The 26,507-nt window shown below is 28.7% G+C and overlaps 1 protein-coding gene across 1 annotated transcript in view; it reads right to left on the bottom strand.

The window, feature by feature from the left end:
• LOC139888716 (uncharacterized) overlaps positions 1-26,507 on the bottom strand; it is a 37,292-nt gene that overhangs the window by 5,245 nt on the left and 5,540 nt on the right. The window contains exon 2 of the mRNA XM_071871709.1: positions 7,670-7,865. Within this exon, the coding sequence (XP_071727810.1) occupies positions 7,670-7,865 (196 nt within the window). The remainder of the gene's footprint in view (positions 1-7,669; positions 7,866-26,507) is intronic.

The following is a 26,507-nucleotide window of genomic DNA, read 5'->3' as shown; positions in this document are numbered from 1 at the left end:
CTTAGAGATTATCTAATCTAGCCCTAACCATAAATCAGTTAAGCGAACCAAAATGATGGAAGGAAGAGTAGAAACCCTGACAAATCAATAACGTTTATATTGTATCAACGAGTTATGAAGAATTAACTCATTTCCTCTGAAGAAATTATATGTATATATATATATATATATATATATATATATATATATATATATATATATATATATATATATTGAAATAAATCTTTCAGTGCTAAGCTATTGTGTGTGAATCTTAACTACTCGGTTAATTCATATTACAAATATGCAATAATGTACGTCCTTCGGCCGCAACTTAACCAGCGTTAACTACAATCTCTGTCGCAATTCAACAAATTCCAATTCATAATAAATCAAGTATATATTTGATTTTACACTTTCATCATCAATGTACCCGAAACTTTTCAGATAACATCATTCGTACTTTGCGAAATTCACAAGAATTCCACGAACCGAACACCATACATCAACAAATAACGAAGTATTGATTCATAATTTTAATGTCATTAAAGAAATACTGCGTAAAAGTTATGTACTTTTTAAAGCCTTTAGGGATTATTCAATTCTAGTTTCAACCGTAAATTAAATGAGTTTAATTTAACATTAACTCATTAAATCTATGTTACATCTGAAGAAAATATACATATATATATTTTCATAAAGACTGTAATAAAATTCTTTTGTACAAAATATTAATTGTGAATTTTTTTTTTAACGGGTAGGTAATACCCGAGAGATATATAAATTCACAATTAATATGTTACATTCTTCGAATCTGATTCAGCAAATCATCCATTATACTCCCTACTTTCACAACAATATACATTCTTTTATAGAAATCAAAACAACCATACTCATTCAAAATTTAATTACATATTCTGATTTTGAAATCTCAAAATTTAACTTGAGATATGACCAAAATCATCACTCTTAGATCCTTACATCTTTCACAAGCTATATTTTGACTTCAAAACTGTGTTAGAACATCAAATGTATGTTAACGATTACAATCTGTGTTTAAACCCTTCGAAAATTTCTGAAGACACTTCGAATGATGAGCAATCGAGATGATGATCCAACCACATGTTACCCACAGTTATGTACCCGAAAAACTCTTGAAACCAAAGTAAAAGTTTAAACAACGTATCCGCGTCAGATTCTTTGGCATTTATCAGCAAAAATAACTTTGCGACTCCTATTCAAAGTAGCCAGTTTTGTCACAGCTCCAGCAAGTCAACTTCGAATTTTCAGTCAGACTAACCTTATTATAACCTTGAGATATACACCATCGTTACCAGGGAACCTTTTACATTCCACCATATTATTAGCAGATGTACCAACAACTTCATTACCCTTTGACTTTAGCCTCTCCAAAAAGTCATCATAATTATTCATTGAAACCCCATCATTTACTCATTCGCATCTTGTAATGAGAATTGCCATACGAATCATTGGGAATTAGCAATCAGTATTTTGAAATCTTGCAGCATGTCTGCGCCAACAGTTATATGTGTATATATAACGTCTATCTTCTGGACTTAATTTGAATGTGAAGTTTCTGAAAAACACTCCGAACTACGAATTGGTTCTCCGAAAATGGAAAAAATGCTGATGAAGCAGCAAAAACTATAAACGACTTTAAATGGTAAAAGCTGGATGATAATGATGAAGTGTGCTGGCAAAGCGCAGAAAAAGAGAAGTTTTGGAACTGGAAAACGGATTGAGCAAAGTAGGAAGGAGGCTGTGGACAAATTACAAAGACTGAACCTTGACTTTAAAGGATCCAAATGATTCAGTACCTGCTGAAGTCATTAACGAATACCTTGCTCCTGACTCTAAACCCCTGCGGACAATATTCTTCATCATCCTCTGATATTAGAAATTCTAAAATATCATCATATCTTTCATTATAAATATCCTCCATATTTCTGAAGATATTTTCTTAATTCTTTTTATTTGAAATCATTTACCTCTTCGCGCTATCTGTATTACATCATAAAAGAAACTATTTTAGTTTCTAAATTCTGAAAGATTCAAGTTTAAAATAGGAATATTTTGAAGTAGTGTTGAGAACTGAAGCATGAATTAGTATAATATAATGACACTTGATCAATGTGATTATATTACAGTAAGTCATGCTGAGTTTCTAAATGGAACGTGATGATTCACAGATCATAACATCATCATGTGCCATGTTATACGACTCTTGTATTCTATTTAACCTCTAAAATATCAAAAAAATATTTCTTGATGATTCGGCCTTTTCCAAGGTATTCTAGTAATTTGACAAGTCAAGATCGTGCCATCACAATTTCCTTCCTAGAACATTAACAATGTTCATTCCGAAATTCATATCTGTGAATTCTGGACCATTACAAGCGGTGCTTAATCGCAAGAAGAAGAAACGAAAGGACAAAACTCCGAAATAGAAATTGGGGTATAAATTGCAGCAAATAAAAGAGAGCATTAACTGTGAATGATAATGATTATAGAAGACAGAAGCAGAGACTTTGAAATATAAGGGAACATATAAAGCTCAACGACAAACCAGAAATTATAAACCATATATCGATGCATATAGCAATATAAAGACACGGGAGAACTAGAAACACTATAAACCCAAGAGTATAGTAGAAGTAAATAGATTCTTCCGGCGGTAGATGAAAAAGAAGAATGACCGATATGAAAGTTAGAAGTATATCGAGAATCAGAGCTGGATGGAGCATATTGTTGAATACTTTAAAATATGAGTTGAGGGGGAAAGAATAGAAGGTGATGAAACATGACTAGGAACTTAGAAATCAACAGATTTAACTCACACAATGGCAGAATAAGTGAATCAAACCCTCTAGTGAATAGGTTAAGTTTTTTTTGATTAATTTAGTCAAACCACAACTAAATCAAGTGTGATTAGATCAACACCTAGAGCTATTATTCACCACATGGGTGATTTGGACTGAGAGAGAATCGGAGGAGCTCACTAGATCTGAGTGTGTGTAACAAATAAGAGGCTTAACCTAAAATGAAGAACATAAGACTTTATATACCCCTGCTGTTGACTCACCCATACGATTCATTCATCACACGTACGAGTTGGCTTCATTAGCTGTACGGGTGATCACTCACTCGTGTCTTCTCATTTAGGTTGTAATTGTGACTTAGCTCAGCATCAACCGTGCATATGAGCCTGTCAGCCGTACTAGTGAGGCTTCACTCGTACGTCTGACTAAGTCTAACATAGTCAAACATCTAAATCTCATTCCTGCAGTTCCTGTAACCACATACAAACACAGGATAATAATGAGCAATCATGGTGGCCTGTAAACTGTTGTACCTGCAATGGACGTGGGTAGATGTCTAGGGACTTGCATAAAATGCATCAACAGAAGGTGTGAGTTGTAAGGAAACGAAGGAGGTGAATTTATAAGAAAATCTCCGACAGAATAATTAAAATGGACGATCGCATTTAAAGCGGATCCTAATTTCCTTGATTACCGGAGAGTCAAATCTTATTAAGAAGATTTTTTTCAAATCCCTTGAAATTTGGGAATCAATCATATCTACGTCAAATGATAAGATGAATCTACACTTACTCATTTCACTCTTCTATGTTAGCTTCATTCGTACTCTTCATATAAATGGATTGTTTATCCAAATTATTCGCTGATGATAAAACTCTAATTTTCAGCCCGTATGTATCATGAAAACATACTTATTATCATTCACGACCTTTCCACTTAAATTTCGGGACGAAATTTCTTTAACGGGTAGGTACTGTGACAACCCGGAAATTTCCAACCAAATTTAAACTTTAATCTTTATATGTTTCCAACACAATAAGCAATATTTGTTAAGTTAAATTTCAAGAATTTAAAACTATGTTCATACATTCATTTAACTTCGACCAAGTTCCAACGATTCACGAACCATTAAACGAATATGATTATATATGTATATGTGTATATATATTATAACTTGAAACGTAAATGAAATATTATATTAAATACTTTATATGATTGTATCTGTTTCAAAATGTTTATCAATGGAATTAGAAGATAAGATCAACTGATTGAATTATCAGATATATTAAATTATGATTACAAGTCTCTGTTGAAAGGCCCACGTTGATTTGAGAAATCTTTCCATTTTAACAATATTCAGAAAATGGTAAAGTAATTTATAAATAAGAACAAATTGTCAATCATTGAGAACTAGACAAAGGATAGTGGAAAATTGAATCTCATAAAGACTCGATTGATCTATTTAGTTTCAAACGTACAAAAACGTTTTCAGTTTAAAAAGAACTTTATTATTAAAACGTATATAACTTTTATAAATATCTAGAACCACTTTTGACAACTCATTACTTAACTAGTATGATAAAGATAACGATATTTATATTTTATTTTATTAAATATATATAACGATTTAAATTAATATTATATATATTTATACGCGTATAATACGTACATAGTTTTATACTTTTACTATACTTAAACTTTACCTTTACTTTATTTTTACTTTACTTTAACTTTAATAATTCACTTTAATAATTCATACTTTAATAATTTATACTTTAATAATTCACTTTAATAATTCATACTTTAATAATTCACTTTAATAATTCATACTTTAATAATTCACTTTAATAATTCATACTTTAATAATTCATTTTAATAATTCAAAAATATATTATAAATAGAATTCAATAGGTTTCATTATTTCATAGAAACTTGAAAATATTTTTCTCTAAACTCTCTCAATCGATTTACATATATATATTTACTCCGTATTATTTCAAGATATTATTAGTATACATAAAATATTACGACGGAGTGTTGTCTGAGTGATTTCGAAATTGTTTTTCGAGTAGGATAGGATTAAGGAAATTATGGGTTATAGCTATAGAGGTGATTGAGTATGGTTCATGGGTATGCTCGTGAGGTCAATATAGTGTTTATCATTTCCGTTGCGTCTACGTACCTTTCCTGCAATATTGAATCTCAATATTGATACGTGAGTACTCATAATTTAACTTTTACATACTAATAGTGTATCCTTGACTAGTGCTCGAGTATTTAGGATTATGCATGCTTGTACTTTTGATATTGCCCTTAGACAGGTTAGGTTGAATCTTGAATTAGTTACACTTGCGGTTGAGATAAGGTATAAGATATGCATGTCCTTGGAAAGCTAGCGAAAAATTAAGAACTTTTCCTTTAGATATCGAATGGTTTCGATGAACGGATTAGAAGTTATAATCAATTGAATTTTCGATATTTTTATTAAAAATGATTATTATTATCGTCGTTTTTATCGTCGTTCTAGTTTTATCTTATTATTATCATTATTATTATCTTTATCAATAAAAGGGATTTATCATTAAAAATTGTTTTCTTTATTACTATCGTTATTATCGTTAAAGTTATAATTAGTATTATTATTATTATTATCCCATTATCATTATCATTATTATTATTATTATTATTATTATTAGTATTATTATTATTATTATTATTATTATTATTATTATCATTATTAATATATATATATATATATATATATATATATATCATTATTTAAAAATGGTTATTGTTATTGTTATTATTATTATTACTATATTATCATTAAGATAATTATTAGTATTATCGTTAATAATATTATAGTAACTATCATTATTAATATTAGTGCAATTAAAACAAATAATTGTAACACCTAAATATTTTGATTACTATTATTATCATTATTATGAACACGATATAAAAGACGATTAAAAGCTGTTAAACGAAACGATTAGGAAATAATGAGTAAGAGTATCATGATGAAATTAAAATATTATAAGATATTAATTTAGATAAAATTATCGTTCTTATTATTTTTATCATTACTATTATTATTAAAAGTATCGTTAGTATTAAAACTATCATTTTAACAAAAATTATCATTTTAATAGAAATGTCATTGTTACTATAAAATATCATTATTATTATTATTTTAAATAGAATTATTATTTTAAAGATAATATTAAAAATTATCGTAAATATTAAAGTTATCATAATTAGAATTATCGTTTTATCATAATGTCATCTTAGTAATTATAAATATTGATATTTTTATAATAATAATTATTATTACAAAATAATACAACTTTTACTTACTATCATTATAGATATTATTTTATCAAATAAATATGTGATACAAACATATTTTACTACGTGTAATAACTTACTTTAATAATACCTATCATATTATCTTTATGATATTAAATGAACCCTATAAATTTTATTACTTAATATATATAAAAGTATATTTGATTATATAAATTTAATATAAAATTTTATTTATTAATAAATAAATTATATTATTTACTCTAATAAATATTTTTAAAATATTTAAAAATATAAAACGACGATATTTAAACTATATATTAATCATGTATAGATTTTTAGAAATTATTTTGAGTCAAATTTACTTTTGTTGACTTTTGCATATTAGTCTCGAGCATTAGGATTGTGGTACACTATGACTTGACCTAATTTGTTAGACAAATATTGACCAACATATAAATATATATAATTAATTTAGGTTCGTGAATCCGAGGCCAACCTTGCACTTGTTCAATGATGTTATATGTATTTTTACTACGAAATACAGTATGGTGAGTTTCATTTGCCTTTTTACCTTTTATATTTTTGGACTGGGAATACATGCGCAACTTTTATAAATGTTTTACGAAATAGACACAAGTACGTGAAACTACATTCTATGGTTGAATTATCGAAATCGAATATGCCCCTTTTTATTAAGTCTGGTAATCTAAGAATTAGGGAACAGACACCCTAATTGACGTGAATCCTAAAGATAGATCTATTGGGCCTAACAAACCCCATCCAAAGTACCGGATGCTTTAGTACTTCGAAATTTATATCATGTCCGAAGGAGGATCCCGGAATGATAGGGGATATTCTTATATGTATCTAGTTAATGTCGGTTACCAGGTGTTCACCATATGAATGATTATTTTTTTCTCTATGCATGGGACGTATATTTATGAGAACTGAAAATGAAATTCTTGTGGTCTATTAAAATGATGGAAATAAATGATTATGATAAACTAATGAACTCACCAACCTTTTGGTTGACACTTTAAAGCATGTTTATTCTCAGGTGTTAAAGAAATCTTCCGCTGTGCATTTGCTCATTTTAAAGATATTACTTGGAGTCTTTCATAGCATATTTTGAAGAACGTTGCATTCGAGTCATTGAGTTCATCAAAGATTATTATTAAATCAATTTATAGTTGGATAGTGGATATTATGAAATGGTATGCATGCCTGTCAATTTTCGATGTAAAGAAAGTTTGTCTTTTAAAAACGAATGCAATGTTTGTAAAATGTATCATATAGAGGTCAAATACCTCGCAATGTAATCAACTATTGTGAATCGTTTATAATGTATATGAACGGGTCCTTTCACTTCATCTACCCATTTAGTCTGACTCAAACCCAATCTAGCCTTTATGCCAGCTACAATTTCCTTGTTTTAACCTCAACTTGACCGTTCGCTTACGGATGAGCAATAGAGGTAAATGTTTGTTTAATCCTTAACTCTTCACACCAACTTTTGAACGGATTATCTACAAATTGCTTACCAGTATCACTTACAATTTCATTTGGCAGACCATATCTACACATGATGTCATTCCATACAAACTTCTTTATGTTTTCACCCGTTTTCTGTGCCAACACTTTTGCTTCAACCCACTTAGTGAAAAAATCAATTGCAACCACCAAAAACTTTGCATTTCCAACACTCCTTGGAAATGGCCCTACTATATCAATTTCCCACTTACAAAATGGCCATGCAGAAGATACTGAGATTAAATCATATTTTGGTAAACGTTGGATGGTTCCGTGTCGCTGGCAGGTGTGACGACCCGGGAATTTTCGACCAAATTTAAACTTAATCTTAATATGTTTCTGACATGATAAGCAAAGTCTGTAATGATGAGTCTCGGAAAGTTTGAACTGTTTCGTGTATACATTTTACCTTTAGACTGTGCTCGACGATTCACGAACAATTGTATGTAAATAAAAGGGTACATATAATATAATATAACGAGAGTATATATAATAATCGGAAATAGTAAATACAACTGAAACATTAGAATTAGGTATGTAAAATAAAATACAAATTAATCAATTGAGTTGAATATGTAAAGTAGTATATAAATCAATGAAGTTGTTAGTAAAATAAATATATAAATGACTTCTATAATATTACATGTATATTATAAAATACAAAAAAAATATCTATATATTAATTATGTAATACATTAGATAGCTAGTAAATGTGATAAAGTTAATAAATTGTAATAATAACATGTTAAATATAATTACAAGTTAGAAATAAATGTTATAGCAATTTCAATAGTTATATCAAAAATCATTAGCAATATAACATACAAAAGTGAAACTTGATATATATAAATTGATACAGTATTAATATGAATAAAATTATCACCATTAAAAAAATCATTATTATTATTAGTTCCATTAATATTATTAAAAATTGATATTAAATATTAATGTTATAAAATTAATCTTATCATATTTTCTTTATATATCTAAGATACAGATATAGATATAAACAATACAAAGTTATATTTATACTGATATATATAAATACATATACAATTACAGAATTTAAGATATATATAAAAATACATATATAAATACAATTATATACATTATATACATATATAACTTCTGTTAATCGCTCGCGTATTTTTTTTACATCTGATTCTATTTTTTTTTTCTTTCTCTCTTTTCTTTCTTATTTGTATTTTCTGTTACACTTGTGAATGAAGCTGTCAACTTCCAACAGCCCTACCACAAGACTTTGATCGATTATATTTGTGGTATCAATTCTTCAAACAGCCTTATATCACCCATTCCTACTAATTGATAAGGAGGAGATATTTTTTTTTCTTTTCTTTCTTTACTTTTCCCTGCTACGACCCATTTGATCAAAAACTCCATCTTGGATCATTTATCAAAATCTAAAATTACAGTTGGGTTAGGAATCGTCCAAATAAAATTCTTGTAAGTTTTCTGGTTCCAATTCTTCTTAATGACATCGAATTTTGAGGTCAAAATTTAAAGTTTTAAAAGTCAACATATTGTTCTTCATTAAAATTCGCTTGTGTTTTGATGTTTTCTGATAAATTAATGATTGATAAAGTTTATACGTACGATTTAAAACCTCTTTCATTTAGAGATCATGAACTAATACGATCTAAAACTCAAAAAGTCAATTTTTTTTTTTTTTAGAAAACAGCGATCAGCAGCAGGGCTGCTTCGTTTTTTTTTTTTATATTTATATTTTCGTTTTTTAATTAATTCAAGGTTAACGTAAAATGATTATACTTCATTTAAAAAAAAAATATATAGTTTAACTAATTAATTATACGAAGGATTGATATTTGGTTGGTTTTCTGTGTAGATCAGATAGGTTGAAGAGGGAAGAAATAGAAACAGATCAATACAGAGTTAAATAGAATTAGTTATACTATTTATTCAGATAAATGGGTAGCAGTGTAGTGGTTAAGTGGTGTTGGTGTTAATCTAGAGGTCGTGTGTTCAAAACCTGGTGGTGACATTTTTTTTCTTCTCAACAACAAAGCTGTCATTGGGCCGTGACCCAGTAAACCTGCTGTTGGGCCGTATACGTAGTTGGGCTATAAATTAATAATGGAGTTTAGGTATATTTGGGTTCTTAGTTCAAGCAAAAGAAAAACAGAAAATTCAGATTAAGTAATTTAATTTGAAGTAAATCAGAAAAAATGGATTTAGCTGGATGGTTGGGTATGTTGAGGGTGAACGAGAGGTCGTGGGTTCGAGTCCCGTCTGAAGCATCTCTTTTTAGACAAAGCTTTTAATGGTATATACACTTTTAAATTTATTTTCCATTATTATTACTCTTAATTATTATGATAAAAATTATTGTTGTAGTATTATGAATATTATTGTTATTATTTGTAATATTATTATTATTATTATTATTATTATTATTATTATTATTATTATTATTATTATTATTATTATTATTATTATTATTATTATTATTATTATTATATCTACATGTATTATAGGAATTATTATCATTAGTATTATTATTGTTATTATCAACAAAGGTATTAGTACTAAAATCATTACTGACGTTATCATTTATTATTAGTATTATGACTATTGACACAACTATGAATGATATTATTATTATTATGATCATTAACTTATCATTTTAGTGCTATTATTAACATAAGTATTTTCTTAACAATATCGTTATTATTATTAGTAAATCATAATTATCAAAACTATTATTTTTGTTACAGATAACATTTTGACCTAACATATATATTATAATTATATTAATAGATTATATACCTATATATAAAACATACTATCATTATTTCCATAAATACTTATATATATAACAAACCAAAGAATTTTTGATATAATACTAACCATATAAATATATATATAGACATATTAATATAATTAAATATATAGATACTAATTATTTTAAATATATGTACAACATAAATATATAACTATATAAGTAATAATCATTTACAAATATATATGTATATATATATATATATATATATATACAAATTAAATAAATAATATATAAAGAGATAGTATATGAAATTGTTCTAGTACGGTTATATGTATTAATGAATATATAAATGATATAGGTTCGTGAATCCAAGGCCAACCCTGCATTGTTCAGTTGTTGAATTTAGTCATATGTATTTTTACTACAAAATACATTAGGTGAGTTTTCATTACTCCCTTTTTAAATGCTTTTGCAATATATATTTTTGGGACTAACAATACATGCGCTGCTTTTATAAATGTTTTACGAAATAGACACAAGTAATCGAAATTACGTTCTATGATTGAATTATCGAAATCGAATATGCCCCTTTTATTAAGTCTGGTAATCTAAGAATTAGGGAACAGACACCCTAATTGACGCGAACTCTAAAGATAGATCTATCGGGCCCAACAAGCCCCATCCAAAGTACCGGATGCTTTAGTACTTCGAAATTTATATCATGTCCGAAGGAGGATCCCGGAATGATGGGGATATTCTTATATGTATATTGTGAATGTCGGTTACCAGGTGTTCAATCCATATGAATGATATTTTGTCTCTATGTATGAGACGTATGTTTATGAGAAATGGAAATATGAAATCTTGTGGTCTATTAAAATTATGAAATGATTATTTATGTTAAACTAATGAACTCACCAACCTTTTGGTTGACACTTTAAAGCATGTTTATTCTCAGGTACGAAAGAAATCTTCCGCTGTGCATTTGCTCATCTTAGAGATATTACATGGAATCATTCATGACATATTTCAAAAGACGTTGCATTCGAGTCGTTGAGTTCATCAAGATTATTATTAAGTCTATTATAGTAAGATATATTACGAAATGGTATGCATGTTGTCAACTTTCGATGAAATGAAATATTGTCTTTTCAAAAACGAATGCAATGTTTGTAAAATGTATCATATAGAGGTCAAATACCTCGCGATGTAATCAACTGTTGTGAATCGTTTATAATCGATACGAACTTCGTCCGGATGGATTAGGAAGGGCCGCTTCAGTTGGTATCAGAGCAGTGGTCTTAGCGAACCAGGTCTTGCATTAGTATGTCTAAGTGATAGTCATTAGTATGCATTAGTGAGTCTGGACTTCGATCGTGTCTGCATGTCAAAAGTTTTGCTTATCATTTTTTGTCGGAAATCATCTATTTATCACCCTTAGGAAATTACCTGCTTATCATTCTTAGTCTAGACACATCTTACTGCAATGATTGCATGAATAGTGTATAGACAAAATTCGTATCTTAGCGTATCTGCTAATTCATATCTTAGCATATCTTGTACTGTAGACTTTGTCTGACAATTTCCGTAGATTCCTTCGTAACATATGGGATTTTAGTATTGTATATGCATATGTGAATTATGTATTGCAGGGTACTAATCTACATCCTATAATCTGTTTCTTATCGAAAATACTTCATCTGATCGTACGAGATGAATCCCTCAACCAGTTCGAGTCCCTCAGACTTCGATAGCTAATCCGATAGTTATTCCGACAGCTATTCCGACATGGATGTTCACCTAAGCTCCGGAGGCAACGTCACCAAAATGAATCAACCAATCAATCATCCCCAATTCATCTGATGGGTTCGTAGTTGACTTAACCGATGGAGACGAGAGGAAGGCGATCCTTTCCACCCACCAACCGAATTTACCTCTTGGCAATGAACCTGAAGCACTTACCGGCGAACCAGTCTGAAACACCATTTTCACCCCCATTTCCCGAATATCTCACCACGATTGTATTCTATCTAAAATTCTAAACCTTATTCATCCGCTCGTACCGATCGACAATCATCCCGGAATAATAGAAGAAGTCAACGAACTTCGCGCTCGAGTAATCAATCTGGAGAATATGGTGCAAAAATTACCAAGCTTCAACAACATCACCGGCACCAACAGTACCATCAATAACAACACCAGTGCCATCAACAACCCCTGCCTCGACGTCTCATTCTATACCTTGAGTACAATTATCGTTCTACGTATCGTTCTACATCATTTATCTTCGTTCGACATGGCGATTATGTAATCTCTAATGTTTTAGAGATTATATATTCTTGTTCCAACAGTAAATTAAATGAGTTTAATATCATATTGACTCATTAAATCCATGATTACATCTGAAGAAAATATATATGTATATATATTTTCATAAAGATTGTAATTAAAAATTCTTGTGTACAAACTGTTAATGGTGAAAATATTTTAACGGGTAGGTAATACCCGAGGAATATTTAGATTTCACATTAATAAGTTACACTGTACATTCTTCGAATCTAATTCAACAGTAGTTTACTATCCTACTTACGTCCACCGATATACAAATCCGTTCACCACAGAATAACCATATTCATCCAATTTCATATTTGGATTTTGATTTATCAAAAATCAAGTGGCATAATGAAGGAAACATTTGACAAAATAAAATTTGTTAGAAACAAACAAATTAACTATGAGAAATTTTGTTAAGAATCCACGCTAACTGTTCCTAACTAATTGTTCCCAGCTAACTGATTACACTTTATTTATCGCAATTTAATTATCGCAATTTACATTCTCGCAATTTTATTTATCGTCATTTAATTTCTGTTATTTATTTTTACGCACTTTAAATATCGGGACACGTATACAAGGTTTTGACATATCATATCGACCCATCTATATATATTATTTGGAATAACCATAGACACTCTATATGCAGTAATGCGGGAGTTAGCTATACAGGGTTGAGGTTGATTCTATAATAATATATATACTTTGAGTTGTGATCGAGTCTGAGACGTATACGGGTCACGACACGTATTAATTAATTCGAATATTATATATTAAACTATATATGAATTATTGGACTGTCAACTGTGGACTATCGACTGTGCACTAATAACATTGGAAAATTAAATGAATTAAAATATTGATTATAACATATGAAACTAAACAATTCTTCAAGTTACCACTTGATCTCATCTTAAACCTCATTGTATCTCGACGATTACAATCAACGTTCAAACCTTTCATGATTCTTGAAAACACCTCAATCTAGAGTATGAACCAACCGCACTTCATCTACGGAAGAAGAGATTGACGCATATAGTTATGCACCTGAAAATACTCAGAACCTGAGTAAAATGTTTAACCCGTATCTGTGTTAGCTCCTTTAGCATTATTAATACCCAAAATAACTTGGTAATCCCTTTCAAAGTAGCAAATTTTGTCACAGCTCTAGCAAGTCAACTTCGACTTTTCATTCGAAGTAGCCTTACTATAATCCTGATATATAAAATTACCCTTTTTATACCGGAGGATTCTTTTATATTCCACCACATTACCAGCAAATGTACCAGCAACCTTGTTGCTCCTTAGTTTAAATTCCTCCGACAAAGCACTATATTTATCTATTGAAGTCTCGACATGTACTCATCCGCATCTTGTAACGAGAACTGCCATAACAATTACCAGGAATCTGCAATCAGTACTTTGAAAACTCACAACATATCTACATCAACAGTTATATGTATGACATTTATCTCTTAGAATTATGATCTCTCCTTCTGGAATTCTGAAAAGCACTCAGTCACAAATCAATACTCTGAATGTTGAAAAAGCTGAATGAAGCAGCAGAAACCATAGACAACCGTAAACGACCATAATCATCGAAAGTTTGATGATAAAGAATAGTATGTTGGAAAAGCTCAGAAAAGTTGGAACTGGAGAATGGATTGAGCTAACCACGAAGGAGACCAAGGACAAATACAAGGACCATACCATATATTCAAAGAATCCGGGTAATTCTGAATCCGATGAAACCTTCAACAAATATATTGCTCTGTACTCATATTAAAATCTTGCGGAAAATCTTTCTCCATCAACCATCGAACTTAGAAATTCCAAAATATCATCATCAATATCTTCGATATTTCTGAGGATATTTTCATAAATATTCTCGTCCGAAATTATATACCTCTTCGTGCTTCCTGTGTATCATTACATTGGAAACATTCAAGAGAAAATTTAGTACCGAAAAGCAGATTATGCAAAACTATAAAGAAAGTCGTGGACAAATCACAAAGAATAAGTTTGACTTCAAAGAATCCAAATGATTCCGTTTATGATGAAATCTTTAGCGAATACCTTGCTTCCGAATCTAAACCCTTACAGATAAATCTTCTTTATCATCCATCGATATTATAAATTCCAAGATATCATCGTATCTTTCATTATAAATATCCTCCATATTTCTGAAGATATTTTCATAACTATTCTTATCTGAAATCAATAATCTATTCGTGCTATCAATGTTACATCATATAGAAACTGTTAGTTTCTATATTCTGTAAACTTTTGAGCTTAAAATATGAATGTTTTTGAAGTAGTGTTGGGAACTGATGCATGAGTTAGTATAATATAATGACACTTGATCAACGTGATTATATTACAGTAAGTCATGCTGAGTTTCTAATGAAACCTGATAATGGTTCACAGTAGATTATACCATCATCATGTGTCATGTACATAACTCTTTCATTCTACATAACCTCCGAACATATCAAGAAGAATATATTCTTGATAGTTCTATCGTCTGTATTTTTGATAAATTTGAAAATCAAATCATGCTATCACGTTCCACCCTGCTTAGAACATTATAATCATTTAGAACTCTATATCTACAAATTCTGGACCATTATTCGCTTGACTTGGAGTCGGGAAGATAAAACAAGAGCATGGAGCTCCGAAAAATAAAGGAAAAATATAAAGCCGATCACAAACATAGGAATTACAAACCATGTATATCAATGTTTATCACCACATAAAGTCACGAGAGAATCAAAAACACTATAACCCCAAGGGCGAAGTATAAGAAAACAGATTCCTCCGGTGAAAGTTGGAAAAAGGAGAATGATTGTGGCAATAGTCATGATAAGGACAAGGATCAGAACTGGGTTAAGCATTTTCACAATCTTTTTGGATGTATGAACTAAGAAAGAAAGTATAGGAATGGTGAGAATGATGGAACAGAAGAGCTTAATTTATATTAGAAAGATCAGACAGAGTAATCGATGCAGATCACCGTATTTAATTAAAGAGATCTTAATTCCCATAAATCCCGAAGAATAAGATCTTATAGATCTTCAAGATTTTCTTTAAATCCCTTGAATTCCGGAATTCAACCAAAGCAATGTCGAAAGTTAAGACGCGCCTTATTTTCTAAATTCAAACCTGTCTACGTCAAAAGTTAAAAACAAATCTTTGTTTCTCATTTCATTCTTTTGTGAATAACTTCACTCGTGCTATTCGAATAATCAAATTATTTTTATCCATATTACTCAATGATGATAAAACTCTATTTATCAACTCATATTTGTCATGAAAACATTTTTATTGTTAGCCATGACCACCCCACTCAAATTTCGGGACGAAATTTCTTTAACGGGTAGGTACTGTGACGACCCGGGAATTTTCGACCAAATTTAAACTTAATCTTAATATGTTTCTGACATGATAAGCAAAGTCTGTAATGATGAGTCTCGGAAAGTTTGAACTGTTTCGTGTATACATTTTACCTTTAGACTGTGCTCGACGATTCACGAACAATTGTATGTAAATAAAAGGGTACATATAATATAATATAACGAGAGTATATATAATAATCGGAAATAGTAAATACAACTGAAACATTAGAATTAGGTATGTAAAATAAAATACAAATTAATCAATTGAGTTGAATATGTAAAGTAGTATATAAATCAATGAAGTTGTTAGTAAAATAAATATATAAATGACTTCTATAATATTACATGTATATTATAAAATACAAAAAAAATATCTATATATTAATTATGTAATACATTAGATAGCTAGTAAATGTGATAAAGTTAATAAATTGTAATAATAACATGTTAAATATAATTACAAGTTAGAAATAAATGTTATAGCAATTTCAATAGTTATATCAAAAATCATTAGCAATATAACATACAAAAGTGAAACTTGATATATATAAATTGATACAGTATTAATATGAATAAAATTATCACCATTAAAAAAATCATTATTATTATTAGTTCCATTAATATTATTAAAAATTGATATTAAATATTAATGTTATAAAATTAATCTTATCATATTTTCTTTATATATCTAAGATACAGATATAGATATAAACAATACAAAGTTATATTTATACTGATATATATAAATACATATACAATTACAGAATTTAAGATATATATAAAAATACATATATAAATACAATTATATACATTATATACATATATAACTTCTGTTAATCGCTCGCGTATTTTTTTTACATCTGATTCTATTTTTTTTTTCTTTCTCTCTTTTCTTTCTTATTTGTATTTTCTGTTACACTTGTGAATGAAGCTGTCAACTTCCAACAGCCCTACCACAAGACTTTGATCGATTATATTTGTGGTATCAATTCTTCAAACAGCCTTATATCACCCATTCCTACTAATTGATAAGGAGGAGATATTTTTTTTTCTTTTCTTTCTTTACTTTTCCCTGCTACGACCCATTTGATCAAAAACTCCATCTTGGATCATTTATCAAAATCTAAAATTACAGTTGGGTTAGGAATCGTCCAAATAAAATTCTTGTAAGTTTTCTGGTTCCAATTCTTCTTAATGACATCGAATTTTGAGGTCAAAATTTAAAGTTTTAAAAGTCAACATATTGTTCTTCATTAAAATTCGCTTGTGTTTTGATGTTTTCTGATAAATTAATGATTGATAAAGTTTATACGTACGATTTAAAACCTCTTTCATTTAGAGATCATGAACTAATACGATCTAAAACTCAAAAAGTCAATTTTTTTGTTTTTTAGAAAACAGCGATCAGCAGCAGGGCTGCTTCGTTTTTTTTTTTTATATTTATATTTTCGTTTTTTAATTAATTCAAGGTTAACGTAAAATGATTATACTTCATTTAAAAAAAAAATATATAGTTTAACTAATTAATTATACGAAGGATTGATATTTGGTTGGTTTTCTGTGTAGATCAGATAGGTTGAAGAGGGAAGAAATAGAAACAGATCAATACAGAGTTAAATAGAATTAGTTATACTATTTATTCAGATAAATGGGTAGCAGTGTAGTGGTTAAGTGGTGTTGGTGTTAATCTAGAGGTCGTGTGTTCAAAACCTGGTGGTGACATTTTTTTTCTTCTCAACAACAAAGCTGTCATTGGGCCGTGACCCAGTAAACCTGCTGTTGGGCCGTATACGTAGTTGGGCTATAAATTAATAATGGAGTTTAGGTATATTTGGGTTCTTAGTTCAAGCAAAAGAAAAACAGAAAATTCAGATTAAGTAATTTAATTTGAAGTAAATCAGAAAAAATGGATTTAGCTGGATGGTTGGGTATGTTGAGGGTGAACGAGAGGTCGTGGGTTCGAGTCCCGTCTGAAGCATCTCTTTTTAGACAAAGCTTTTAATGGTATATACACTTTTAAATTTATTTTCCATTATTATTACTCTTAATTATTATGATAAAAATTATTGTTGTAGTATTATGAATATTATTGTTATTATTTGTAATATCATTATTATTATTATTATTATTATTATTATTATTATTATTATTATTATTATTATTATTATATCTACATGTATTATAGGAATTATTATCATTAGTATTATTATTGTTATTATCAACAAAGGTATTAGTACTAAAATCATTACTGACGTTATCATTTATTATTAGTATTATGACTATTGACACAACTATGAATGATATTATTATTATTATGATCATTAACTTATCATTTTAGTGCTATTATTAACATAAGTATTTTCTTAACAATATCGTTATTATTATTAGTAAATCATAATTATCAAAACTATTATTTTTGTTACAGATAACATTTTGACCTAACATATATATTATAATTATATTAATAGATTATATACCTATATATAAAACATACTATCATTATTTCCATAAATACTTATATATATAACAAACCAAAGAATTTTTGATATAATACTAACCATATAAATATATATATAGACATATTAATATAATTAAATATATAGATACTAATTATTTTAAATATATGTACAACATAAATATATAACTATATAAGTAATAATCATTTACAAATATATATGTATATATATATATATATATATATATATATATATATACAAATTAAATAAATAATATATAAAGAGATAGTATATGAAATTGTTCTAGTACGGTTATATGTATTAATGAATATATAAATGATATAGGTTCGTGAATCCAAGGCCAACCCTGCATTGTTCAGTTGTTGAATTTAGTCATATGTATTTTTACTACAAAATACATTAGGTGAGTTTTCATTACTCCCTTTTTAAATGCTTTTGCAATATATATTTTTGGGACTAAGAATACATGCGCTGCTTTTATAAATGTTTTACGAAATAGACACAAGTAATCGAAATTACGTTCTATGATTGAATTATCGAAATCGAATATGCCCCTTTTATTAAGTCTGGTAATCTAAGAATTAGGGAACAGACACCCTAATTGACGCGAACTCTAAAGATAGATCTATCGGGCCCAACAAGCCCCATCCAAAGTACCGGATGCTTTAGTACTTCGAAATTTATATCATGTCCGAAGGAGGATCCCGGAATGATGGGGATATTCTTATATGTATATTGTGAATGTCGGTTACCAGGTGTTCAATCCATATGAATGATATTTTGTCTCTATGTATGAGACGTATGTTTATGAGAAATGGAAATATGAAATCTTGTGGTCTATTAAAATTATGAAATGATTATTTATGTTAAACTAATGAACTCACCAACCTTTTGGTTGACACTTTAAAGCATGTTTATTCTCAGGTACGAAAGAAATCTTCCGCTGTGCATTTGCTCATCTTAGAGATATTACTTGGAATCATTCATGACATATTTCAAAAGACGTTGCATTCGAGTCGTTGAGTTCATCAAGATTATTATTAAGTCTATTATAGTAAGATATATTACGAAATGGTATGCATGTTGTCAACTTTCGATGAAATGAAATATTGTCTTTTCAAAAACGAATGCAATGTTTGTAAAATGTATCATATAGAGGTCAAATACCTCGCGATGTAATCAACTGTTGTGAATCGTTTATAATCGATACGAACTTCGTCCGGATGGATTAGGAAGGGTCGCTTCAGCAGGCATCACATGCTTTGATGATCTCCGCTGTATCTCTATAAATTGTTTGCCGATAATATCCTTGACGCATTATCTGTCCTACAACAGTTCTATAACCAGAATGCTGTGCACATAGACCTTCATGCATCTCTTTCACCACATCTATAGCTTGCTGTGGTGCTAAACACCTTAAATTTGGACCACTAATAGATTTCCTATAGAGCACACCATTTTCCAAGACGTAAAGTGGAGAATGTGATGACCCGGGAATTTTCGACCAAATTTAAACATAATCTTATATGATTCGACTCGATAAGCAAAGTCTATTAAACCGAGTCTCATTATGTTTGAACTATTTCATGATAACATTTGACCTTTAACTATTTCCGACGATTCACGAACCTTTAATTGTAACTAAGAATGTAAATATAAATAATTATATATAAAACTAATTATATTAGTATTAATGAACTATTAAGTAATTTTGTTATTATAAAAGATAACATTTAATAACTAAAGATTTTCATTTTGAATATATATAGTATATTGTATATAAATGATTCAAACATATTTTACCAACGTTATCAAAATATTAAATGTACAATGTTATACTTTGTAGTTAATTGTTTAATATACATAATTAATCATCTACTCAACATTTAAAACATGATTTTATATATATGGTAGTATACATATATACATAAATATAACTATATATATATATGATTTTATACATAATTATTATATTATGTATATGTAGAAATTTATAATATATCTATGATGAAATAATGTACTATTTTAATAAATATATATAATACTTACATATATAAAACATTTATATTTTTCATAATTACATACATAAGTATAATATAATTAGTATGTAAATAAATATTATAATATATTTATATTAAAATGCATAAATATATAATATTCAGTATATGTTACAATACATATTACATAATTATTAAATATTACATAATAATAGATGATATTAATAAATTAAATTTAAATACAAATATAGTTGTTGTAGTAATGTTATTTGTATCGTCAAATATCAATATTTGTATTCATAATATCACTTTATATCATATAAAGATGAAATTGGATGTATAAATTAGATTATTATTACTAATATTATTATTATCGATAAAATATTAATATTATCATAATTAGTATGGTATTATTATTATTATTATTATTATTATCATTTTTACAACTATTATTATCATTAATATTATATTTATCATTATTATTAATTTTATTAATATTATTAGATATTAATAGTATTGTTATTATATATTATTATTATTAATTAAAAAAACACAGTAGGGATCTATATTATACGCGTGACCTCTGTATCCTTTATCTCTATTATTATTATTTTTTTTGTTTCTTTCCTGCTCCCAACTCGTGAACCTGTGTTGACATTTTCTCCATTTTTTATCAACCGATCTCTATTATTACAACATGATTATGTATAATTGCAAATCAAATAAAAAGGAAATCCAATGGGATTAAAGAGCACAGCGATATTTTTTTTTTCTTCTTCTCTGCACGCTCCAATTTTTTTTTCTCTTAATTCAATTTCGAATAAAGTTTCAAAATCTAAAAATGCAGAAAGGTTAGAAATCTTTCTTTGAATCTATCTGCAAAATCTCAACTCTCAAATCTTTATATCGATCTTGAATTTTGAAGTCAAAGTTTAGTTTAAAAAAAGTCAACAATTGTTCTTGAGACAAATTCGCGTTCGTGTATATGTTTCTGATCAAATTGACGATTCCAGTAGTTTTTATACATGTTTAGAAAACTATTTCGTGTTATAAACATTATCTATAATGTTATCTATTACGAAATCAATTTTTTTTGTTTTGTTCCAAGAACCGACGCTGCAGTAGGCCTTTAGTATTTTTTTTTTTTTTTTATTTTAGAACCCAAATTATTTTTTTTTCTGTAATGTTTTGAAGCTTTAAAGGGAACCCCGATTTTTTTTTTTTTTTTTTTTTTGTTATTGATGTTTTGTTGAATCCATGAGACTTGTGGAGAAGAAGAGGAATAGAAGAAAAACAGTTTATATATAAAATTTAAATTCGATATTAGTACAGAGAATCAGAATTGGTGGGATGGTCGAGAGTGTTTGCGTGTGAGCATGTGGTCACGAGATCGAGTCCAGAGGACGGTAGTTTTTTTTTTTTTTTTGAAACTCTTTTCATGTGAGGTAGTTTTCTTTTCTAATTTTATTATTGTTATTATATATTAATTATTATTAGTATTATTATTATTATTGTGATTGTTTTGATTGTTATTGTTATTGTTATTATTAGTATCATACTTGTTATCATATTTGAAAGTATTATAGACATTACTATTATTATTATGATAGGTATTAATAATATTATTATTAGTAATAAACTTATCATTTTAGTATTTTATCATCATTAGGATTATGATTATGATTATCATTATTATTATTATGAAGGAAATAAAAATATATTATTATTATCAATATTAGAATTTGTACCGGTTTATAAATAATAGTATCATCAGTACATTTACAATTAATAATATCATATTTATCAGTATCATCATTAATATTTACTAGTATTATTATGATTATCATTTATCATTTTATAAATATTAGAACCCTTATTATTAACATAAGTATGGTATTAGTATTAATATTATTTTAGAGTTATTATTATTAGTATCATTAACAGTTATCATTTTCATTTTTTTTGCTATTAGTATTATCATTATTAATAAAATTATTATTATTATTAGTAAATCATTATTATCTAAATTATTATTTTAACAAATAAATCTTTTGTACACTATATATATACTTATGGTATATACTAGGATTGTATTAATAATTCACATAACAAACTAATAAAATTTCATAAATACAATACTAACCACAAATATATGTATATAAATATATTAATGTCACTATTTATATAAACGTAAATCATTATAAATATATATACATAAAATAGATATATATATAAAATATAACTTAAAATATAATATAAGTATACGTTTTAAAATAAAGGTTAGAATAAATTCTACAAAACTATAATATATAAATAATACATATTAATAAATGAAATTTTGTAACTTACATTATACGTATTAATATATACACAATTGATATAGGTTCGTGAATCCGAGGCCAACCCTGCATTGTTCAATGACGTCATATGTATTTTTACTACAAAATACAGTATCGTGAGTTTCATTTGTCTTTTTACCCTTTATATTTTTGGGCTGAGAATACATGCGCAACTTTTATAACTGTTTTACGAAATTGACACAAGTACGTGAAACTACATTCTATGGTTGGATTATCGAAGTCGAATATGCCCCTTTTTATTAAGTCTGGTAATCTAAGAATTAGGGAACAGACACCCTAATTGACGCGAATCCTAAAGATAGATCTATCGGGCCCAACAAGCCCCATCCAAAGTACCGGATGTTTTAGTACTTCGAAATTTATATCATGTCCGAAGGAGGATCCCGGAATGATGGGGATATTCTTATATATGCATATTGTTAATGTCGGTTACCAGGTGTTCAATCCATATGAATGATATTTTTGTCTCTATGCATGGGACGTATGTTTATGAGAAATGGAAATCTGAAATCTTGTGGTCTATTAAAATGATGGAAACGATTGTTTAAGTTAAACTAATGAACTCACCAACCTTTTGGTTGACACTTTAAAGCATGTTTATTCTCAGGTACGAAAGAAATCTTCCGCTGTGTATTTGCTCATTTTATAGATATTACTTGGAGTCATTCATGGCATATTTCAAAAGACGTTGCATTCGAGTCGTCGAGTTCATCAAGATTATTATCAAGTCAATTATAGTTGGATATATTATGAAATGGTATGCATGCCTGTCAACTTTCGATGTAATGAAAGTTTGTCTTTTCAAAAACGAATGCAATGTTTGTAAAATGTATCATATAGAGGTCAAGTACCTCGCGATGTAATCAACTGTTGTGAATCGTTTATAATCGATATGGACTTCGTCCGGATGGATTAGGACGGGTCTTCACAGTTGGTATCAGAGCGGTGGTCTTAGCGAACCAGGTCTTGCATTAGTGAGTCTAACTGATAGTCGTTAGAATGCATTAATGAGTCTGGACTTCGACCGTGTTTGCATGTCAAAAGTTTTGCTTATCATTTAGTATCGAAAAATTATTTGCTTATCATCCTTAAAGTCTAAGACACGTCTTACTGCCTTTATTGCATAGACAGTGTATAGTTAAATTCATATCTTAGCGTATCTGTTATTGTTACCTTTGCCTGACAGCTTCCGTAGATTCCTCCGTAGCTTATGGGATTTTAATATTATATATGCATATGTAAATTATGTATTGCAGGGTACTAATCTACATCCTATAATCTATTTCTTATCGAAAATCCTTCATCTGATCGTACGAGATGAATCCCTCAACCAGTTCGAGTCCATCAGATTTCGATAGTTATTTCGATAGTTATTCCGACAGCTATTTCGATATGGATTTCCACTCGAGCTCCGAAAGCAGAGTAACCGGAATGAATCGATCAATTAGCCATCATCTATTCTGAATGAATTGGAGATGGGTTCGTAGTCGACTTAATCAATGGAAACGCGAAGAAGGCGATCATTTCCACTAACCAAATTCACCTCTTGACAATGAACCTAAAACGTTTACCGGCGAACCTGTTCGAGACACCATTTTCTCTCTCATTTCCAAAGTATCTCATCACGATCATATACTATCTCAGATTCTAAACCTCATTCATCTGCTCGTCCGAACCGACAATCATCCCGGTGTAATAGAAGAAGTTAACGAACTTCGCGCATAAGTTGTAGTCTTGGAAAATATGGTGCAAAACGTACCAGCTTCATCCAAATCACCGGCACCAACAGTACCACCAACAACCCAAATTTCAATATCACATGCCTCAACATCTCAATCTATACCTCGAGTATAATCATCATTCTACATGACATTCTACATCAGTTATCTTCGTTCGACATGGTGATTATGTAATCTCTAATGTTTTAGAGATTATTTATTCTAGTTCCAACTGAAAACTAAATGAGTTTAATATCATGTTAACTCATTAAATTCATGATTACATCTGAAGAAAATATATATGTATATATGTTTTCATAAAGATTGTAATTAAAAATTCTTTTGTACAAACTGTTAATAATAAAAATATTTTAACGGGTAGGTAATACCCGAGGAATATTTAAATTTCACATTAATAAGTTACACTGTATATTCTTCGAATCTGATTCAACAGTTATTCACTATCCTATTTACAACCACCGGGATACTTATCCATTCACCAAAGAATAACTATTTTCATTCAAATTCAATTTCATATTTGAATTTTGACCTATCAGAATCCAACAAGTGGCATAATGAAGAAATAATGGACACAATAAAAATTGATTAGAAACAGACTAATTAACAATATTAAATTTTATTAAGAAACCACGCTAACAAAATCCTAGCTAACTGTTCCTAGCTAACTGTTAATTCCGTATTACATTTTATTTATCGCAATTTATTTATCGCAATTTATATTCTCGCAATTTTATTTATCGTCATTTAATTTCTGTTATTTACTTTACGCACTTTATTTATCGTCATTTAATTTCTGTTATTTATTTTACGCACTTTAAATATCGGGACACGTATACAAGGTTTTGACATATCATATCGACACATCTATATATATTATTTGGAATCACCATAGACACTCTATATGCAGTAATGATCGAGTTCTCTATACAGGGTTGAGGTTGATTCTATAATAATATATATACTTTGAGTTGTGATCGAGTCTGAGACATGTACACGGGTCACGATACGTATTAATTAATTCAAATATTATATATTAAACTATATATGAATGATTGCACTGTCAACTGTGGACTATCGACTGTGGACTAATAACATTGGACAATTAAAATGAATTAAAATATTGAGTATAACATATGAAACTAAACAATTCTTCAAGTTTGCCACTTGATTTCGTCTTAAACCTCATTTGTATCTTCACGATTACATTCTGCGTTCAAACCTTTCATGATTCTTGAAAACACCTCAATCGATAGGATGAATCAACCGCACTTCATCTACGGAAGGAAAGATTTATGCATATAGTTATGCACCTGAGAAACTCTCGGCAATTGAGTAAAAGTTCAACACGTAGCCGCGTCAGATCCTTTGGCATTTATTAACAAAAACAACTTTGCGATCCCTTTTCAAAATTAGCCAATTTTGTCACAGCTCCAACAAGTCAACTTCGACTTTTCGTACGAAACAACCTTATTATAACGTTTATATATACGCGTGCTCTTTTATTGTTACCAGGTAACCTTTCATATTCCATCATATTACCATCAGCGTTTAATCATCTAAAAACACAATTCTCCTGAAACCACCTCGGATTAATAACCGATGATTCAGATATCATAGCATTAAATGCAGAGGAAACAGAAAAATGGTAGATGGTCTAAACGGACAAAAGTTTGATGATAAAGAAAGGAGTGTTAGGAACGCTCGATAGAAAATTGGGTATTGAAAAACAGATTGAGTTACCCATGAAGGAGAACAAGGACAAATACAAGGACCAAATCCTATATTC

The sequence above is a fragment of the Rutidosis leptorrhynchoides genome, chromosome 2 (genome assembly GCF_046630445.1).
Source record: "Rutidosis leptorrhynchoides isolate AG116_Rl617_1_P2 chromosome 2, CSIRO_AGI_Rlap_v1, whole genome shotgun sequence".
Taxonomy (NCBI): Eukaryota; Viridiplantae; Streptophyta; class Magnoliopsida; order Asterales; family Asteraceae; genus Rutidosis; species Rutidosis leptorrhynchoides.
Note: the sequence above shows the minus strand (reverse complement) of the source record. Positions and strands in the feature narration are given on the sequence as shown.